Here is a 7,569-nt window from a genome sequence, read left to right as displayed (position 1 = left end):
TGAGTAATCAAGACAATAACGTAATTTATACAATAATCTTCGTTCTTTAATAAACATTATCGCTTCTTCTCCAATTCCTGTTACAATTTCGCATAAATACCAGTCTATGTTAGAGATCCGCAGAGCGAGGCCAATGCAATTATATACGATCCAATTACCGGGGACCAGTATCATCCAGCATGGTTGGCTATCATGCCTGAACAGCATTGTACACGCATTACCACGGTAGCGTGGGTATTTATTGAAATTCGCGTCGTGCCCGCCCGACGAACCATGAATTCCATGATCGGGCGATTGACAAGCGGCGCCGAGCGAGCAACGATGCGGCAGCGCAAAAATGCGAACGTTTCACGCGACCGAAAGATAAATTTGCAGTGGACACCTTTTTCACTTACCCAGCAGGAGTCTTTTCCTCCTTCCTCCCAGCCAGCGCACATTTGCTTCGTTTCAACGCTGAATGACTTGCCCTGACTCGCGTACCATTCATCACACACAGCGTTCGTCACCACGCGAACTTCCACTTTTTGCAGCACGTCCGCTCTCTTGTCTAAAATATAACGGCAATTTGTGCTGTTTACTGCGACCTTAGACGATAGATTATTGCTAACATTCGTCGTTGCCTTAAGACGGAGTATGCAACCTAATGACGTTCCAGTTCTAACTCCCCCTCCCCCCTCCCCCATGTTGGAGAAAATATTTTAAAATAACATTATAACGCTAAAATTTTATATCTGTAATGTTTAAATTTTAAGATGCGTGCTAAATATAAATGGATATCACATTGCTGACACATCATGAAAAACTATTACACGCAAAACATTATTTACGTAAGCAAGCATTATTTATCATGAAAAACATTATTTATCGTGAAATATTTTAATGGATGAATTTAATTAATAATAATTGCTGCACATCTAGTCTATGTTATAATCTAGTTGTTGTATTAATTATAATATCCAAATCGCTTTACAATTTTAACATAAGAGTATAATTAATTTCTATTTAATGAATTTAATTAATTACATAAATTCAAAGTTGATTATAAGATGCAAAATATGATGTTAATTAGATAAATTTTAAATACAAGGTGTTAAACAGTTTTTTGTTTATTGAAATATCTATCAAAATATCTTTTTGTCATAATGTATAAAATTTGTATAATTATTTTATAATCAACATTTCAGATAAAAATAACTTTTTCGTAAAACTAATGCGTATCTCGATGACTTCCGTTTTATGTGAGTAAAATGACCTTGTCCATTTTATTGATTTCAGAGAGAGATGGAGAGAAAGTTGTATACTTCCAGTCTACTGGGACTTCAACGCTTGTGAGAACTTTGGTGATTATGGAAACTTTGGTGCGTGTTTCTCTGGTGTCGCTCCGATCGTTATCGTGATAAGATTTATCGAAACTTCAGGCTTACTGATATATCTCAGGTATTTATGAAGACCCTGATATTCGCAACTTGGTCGACGATCGAGTAGGACCTTTACCCGTTGCGTCCCTAACAGAGATTTACTCACAACTCGCGAATTAATAGTGTTTACGTATAAAAATATCGAGATACACTGAGTTTTTAACCTCAATTATTATTAATTGTTAATTGTAGAAATAAAAAGCGTGAAACTGCTGTTGATAACTGCCATTGACACGAAATTATTATATGTGATATCCATATGTTTAAAAAAAAAAATTCTTTTTTAAATTATATGACATAAATTATATTACATAAAGAATTATATGATAATTGGAACTTCCGGCAGTGTCACGCGGTGGTTTTATATTGAATTTTATATTGAAATAGTACATTTGCCCATAAGGATCAAAATACAGGAATAATCAACATAATGAGAGCTAATCTCGAGGCGCCATCACTATGCATGCAATCGATTTCGAGAAAAGAGAGACAATTATTTACTCACATTTGCTTCTATCTTCTCCGAGCCATCCCCAGCCAGCCACTATAGCTTCAACGCCACCAAAGGCGCTGTACCCTGGTTTCCCTGTAGCCACAGGTAAACATGCGGGTTTCACGCTTTCCGACCAACTGATCGGTCTAGCGAGCTCTAGCAGAGCAATATCGTCCACATACTTGCCGCACCTGTGACCAGGATGCAACACCGCGTTTATGACGCTTTCATGTCTTGCGGCCGGCACTTCTGGAGCCCTTAAATTGTGTTCACCCAGAGTGACGCGCAATTGTCCTATTGGTATTTTGTTGGTACCACTGAAATTGAAGTGAAAACGAAAGAGTTAATTCACGAATATACGTACAACACGTTATATTATTTAACAAATGCTATTGAAACGAAAATATATTTTTTCTTTCTTTCCGTCTTTTTTTTTTCAAAAAGAGCATGTGCTATATACTGTTAAAAATTTCATAAAATTTAATATACTTTTAAGTTACACAATTTGAACTTAATTTTATGACATTACATTTACATTACATTAAATTTAATGTATTTATAACTAAAAAGTATATTTGTGTACATGTACATTATATTTAATGTGTTTAGACTGAAGAAAATTTAATGTATTTTTCATGAAAATTTATGAAATTTAATGTGCAGGTTCATTATATTTATGTAACTACTGTTTAACTTAATTTTCATTAAATTATTCATTTAATTTCGTTCATAACCACGAGCTTCATTTACATGTAAAGAAAGCTTGTGGTTACATTTCTAACAGTGTAGAATATATGATGTTTAAATTATACGATTAACATACATACAGAGAATCTTATAAAAATTATAACAATATCAAAAGTTTCTTAAATGATATGATTTTTATGGGACATCTTATAATATATATTTTTTTTTATTGGCATTGAATGATATATAATATATATCATTCATATCAATATATCGTTCCCTTATTTTGAAAACAACACAATTCAAATTAAGTTACTCAAAAAAGGGAAAAAATTATTTTTCAACTTGACAGAAAATTATTGACTAATTAAATAAATATTAACAAAAAGAATATATTTTTATGTTCAAATATTATTTTTATTATTTTCGTTTCACAATCCTTCATAAACTATCCTTTTTGAGTCGTAAGCAATATAACCATTTTTTAAAAATAATTATTTTTAAATTCTAATATTTTTTTTACGATTTTTTTAATAAAGTCAAATTAGTTCATTTTCAATAATTAATAATAAATATAATGTTTGTTAATTTATTTTTAACTCGAAAATCACATTTTTTGAAATGTATCATTTTTTAAATAAGGGAGCGATATTATGTATAAAATACGCGATCAAAATTAAAACGTTACATTTTGTTCAATTGTTGTTTTTTAGAACAATAATCTGGAAAAAAAATTCATTACGAAAAGAATAATAACGTGCATTCCATATAATTTATGTAAAATTATTAATTATTATCATTATGATATTATTGAATAAAAAAATTATGCGTGTTTTTTTTACATACATAAAAATTATGTATGTTTTATGTCACATGTAAAAATCCACTAAAAAGTTTGAGATGAATAATATACACATCTTTGAAAACATTTTGGAAACTTCGAAATGTTCAACTTACATGCCTCTCATAAAAATCTTTATTTTCGCGTCGTAAAAATTATGAATGAAAAATAAAACAGTATTCTTTATTCTTCTTTTGATATCCTCATAAAAGAACCTTATCTAATATCGAAATGGCACCAGAGAATAATCGCACAAATTTAGGGCACCGAAAATGGAAATGTTCGAGGCGGAAAGTTCCTTACCATCGATGTATCCTTTCATTTCTTTTTTCCCGCCCAACCCTCCCTTAACGGTGCTGACGAATTCCAGCTCTTTCGCAGTTTCTTTCCCTTAGACGTCAGTAATTATTTAACCGGGATTTTTGTCCCGCTCGAACGACGCGTCTGCAGAGCTCCCTTGAATGCCTGACCCGGCCGGAGTGGCTTCAGTTAATTAATCGGTCTATAGTACCTCTGAATAATTAACAATATTACAGCACCCCCCTCCATCCGTGCCCCTTTCCCCGCCTCCGTCTCGCATCTCGTGACTGTATTTCGCAAGCCCGTACCGTCCCACTTTCGTCAGTAACTCCTTGCACATCTTCCCTCATGCTCCTCTGGAGTTTATCGCGGAGCGTTTTCTAAGTTTCCAGGCCCTGTTTCACTGCCGCTCCTTACAAAGCCGCCTTAATGGACCTTTCCATCGTCGTCGAGTCCCCGCTATTGTTCCGCGGCTCGGATTATACGGTTTACTTTCAATGCATCTCCGGCACTCGCTTCTCTCTTCTCAGCATCGCGTCCTTCCAATTAAAATGCACGAGCGCTCAGACGGATTGCAGCGAGGAGCGTTGCTCGTTGCGACAAGATATATTGTAACGGTTACTATAGCCAATGCTGATTTGTTTGGACAAACAATTTTAATATAAGCTAGCATTTCTTATGGCAAACGTTCTATTAAGATAAATCGGCAGCTTGATTTATGAAACATTTACTTTAAATATATCGTAGAAGTTACTATCATAATTGAACTATCATATATTGTATTACTTTCTCACATTTGCCTAGCTGGACCTTCCACTGAACCAAGTCTTAATGAATAAATTATATGATAATGCGTTATTTATGCGCTCTCAAAATACGTAACAAAAATTTCTTTTTCAGTTATTATTATATAATTTATTCATTAAGATTTAGTTAAATGGGGAAGCCAGCTAGACAAACGTTACTTTCTCCTATTTAGTATGTATGTTTAGACGTATTGACGAACACAAAACATCCTCTTCACACAAAATATAATCGATAAATGAGATTAATATAAGCTATTGAATTATCAAATATTCATAATAGCTAAATATAGGTATTATGAATATTTAATAATTAATTATATAGATTTATTGGTTATTTATATAGATTTATTTATATACATAATCATATTTACTTTAATCTGTATGATCACTATGGTAAAATCAAATCTCTCTGACCTGATTTTATTAATTTCTGTGATATATAGATCTGTGATATATATTATATGTGAATATATGTATATTTATAAAATTACATTTACTATAATACCCATAATCAGTATGAAATCAAATCTCTAATTTAATATAGTTTCTCAGTAATATGTGTACTTAAACATATATATCAAATTCAGGTAATTTTAATTTATTAAAAATTTTCAAAGACTTCCGCATTAATTATATCGAAAATTGGATCGGTGAAATGAGTTAGTTTTTACATATAATGCAGCTTACAATATATAGTGAATGTTGTGTCAAAATTATAAAATTTGAAGATTAATGTTTGTATGAAAATGGAAATACCTACAAAAAGAGTTTTGAAGTCGCGATTTCAAATATGATAAAAAGAATATTGCAAAAAATCAATTTTGTAACAAATTGTTATAAAAAAGTGTTAAATATTGATTGAAAAGGAAACCGATTATATCAATAGATTTTAGAAAAAATTACAAAAGAAACACGTATAATTTTTTTAAATTGGTTTTTTTATAAAATGAAAAATGTATTTGCAAAAATATACATGATTACTAAAAATAGAATTATTTCTCTTCATTGTGTTATTTTTGTTGTTAAGCTTACTGGTTAGCTATAGGTTAGCTATAGCTGAAATGAGTTTCAATAACCCAATTTTTATCTTATTTTTCTGCATAATTGGAAAATGAAAGAAGAAAAAGTTATACATGCTTTTGTAACCACACACACATAATAGATTGGCGTAATCCCTCTATAATCAATATTTAATAACAATTTCAATATTTAATAATAGTTTCAAACAATTTGTTATAAAATTAATTTTTGTAATGTACTTTTTATATCAAAAGTTTTTCTATTCCGGTTTTATTTTTTATTATTATTTTTTGTTAACCTACTGATTTAGCTGTGAGCTTTAATGAGTTAAAGAAATAAAATAAAATTTTATTTTATCTTGATGCTGTTACTCTAAATCAAATTTTTTAAATTAAAATATATCTCCTTTGAAATCATACATTTTGAAAAAACCATATCGCAATATTTTATCTATATTTAAATGCATTTATTAAAATAGGATATCCTATATTTAATGGAGAATTTTATATTTTAATAATAAAAGAAAAATAAATCTTAAGACAAGTTTTGAAGCGAACATCCTACAGAATGCAATATTATTAGCTTTTTCTAAAAAAAGTCATAAAGTCTTATGAAGCGATAAGTAGATGATCGTGAAACAATGAATATATTACTAGATTAATTATTTAATATTTAAATTTTAATAGTTTTATTATATTTTGTATTTTATATTTTATATTTTAATAGTTATATTATAAAATTTGCTTGTAATTTTATTTCTCTCGTCCATAGAAGTAAAAAAAAATCAGACATAGACTTTGGAATTTAAAAAATTTTTAGATAAAAAATATTTTATAAAAGTTATGAATTAATTCTATATACGTTTTAGACTTTCCAATCCTATTAAAGATAAACTAATTGCGTTATTTATATATTCTAGAGATGACGGTTTTTTTTTTTTATTTATATATTCTAGAGATGACGGTTACTTTTTAGAGTACATTATATAATGTAACGAATGAAAGATATCATAGACATAAAGCTCAATAATAAATAGTTTTTCAGTTATGGTGTATCAAATTTGTTTTGTGAACATAAGTTTTATTTGATACATTATAACTAAAACTATCTATTATTGAGTCTTGTTGTCTTCTGTTGATTACATTATAAACTGCATTATTTGTGAGAACTAATTCTTATTTCACCGGGACTCAATTTTCTACACGATTAGTGCAGAATTTTTTTTTGTATTGTTCTTCTATTTACTTAAGAAACAAACGGAATGAAAAACAGAATTAATATATCCAAAAAAAATCTATTTAAATAAATTAAAACAAAATTAATTAAGTTATTAAGTCTATATCTTCGCAATTGCATCTTTTTTTTATTGCACGAATAATATTTGCTATTCGAGACTATAACTGATTTTTTTCTACGATCAGCTTCGTTAAAAATTAATTGGATACCGAATCGGTAAATTGATTGGAATTAATTTCGATTCGGCTCGTTAAATCGTGCGGCTCTCCTGGCACTAGTATATCGGCACACGAACGCGTCTGTGAATTACGCAACGTTGCACGCAAAATGACGTTGGTAATAAGGTACTGCTGAACATTAATTTACCGTGGGATATCGTCGAACGAGAAATATCGATGCTGCGTCGCTAGGTTGCCAGTTCTTGTATCGTTACAAGGACATAATTTATATCTGCTTGGATGACGATTAATCAACCGTATTATTCACAATATGCGCATTGTATTAATAGTAATTGGTCGCCGCGTCATCAGTTCGATAGAACAACGTGTTATAATTTGTTTAATTATTTACTAATGAGTTCTATTTTTTTATACAGCTTATAACATGTGAAAATATAAACAAACATTCTAAATGAAATATTATTATCCTTTTTGGATAATAAATGTTTAATTGAATATTTCCAATTTGTATTTTTAAATATGAAATTTTAGATAACAAATTTTTATCAATCCACGAAACATTTAAATTAAATTATGATATCGAAAGAAA

General features: G+C 29.7%; 1 protein-coding gene across 1 annotated transcript in view; it reads right to left on the bottom strand.

Moving 5' to 3' along the window:
- LOC108694926 (serine proteinase stubble-like) overlaps positions 1–7,569 on the bottom strand; it is a 12,363-nt gene that overhangs the window by 1,858 nt on the left and 2,936 nt on the right. The window contains exons 2-3 of the mRNA XM_018204619.1: positions 1,924–2,228; positions 396–547 (exon numbers count right to left, since the gene is read on the bottom strand). Coding sequence (XP_018060108.1) covers positions 396–547; positions 1,924–2,228 — 457 coding nt within the window. The remainder of the gene's footprint in view (positions 1–395; positions 548–1,923; positions 2,229–7,569) is intronic.

This window comes from Atta colombica, unplaced genomic scaffold, assembly GCF_001594045.1.
Source record: "Atta colombica isolate Treedump-2 unplaced genomic scaffold, Acol1.0 scaffold126, whole genome shotgun sequence".
NCBI classification, from domain to species: domain Eukaryota; kingdom Metazoa; phylum Arthropoda; class Insecta; order Hymenoptera; family Formicidae; genus Atta; species Atta colombica.
This window is presented reverse-complemented; position numbering and strand designations above follow the sequence as displayed.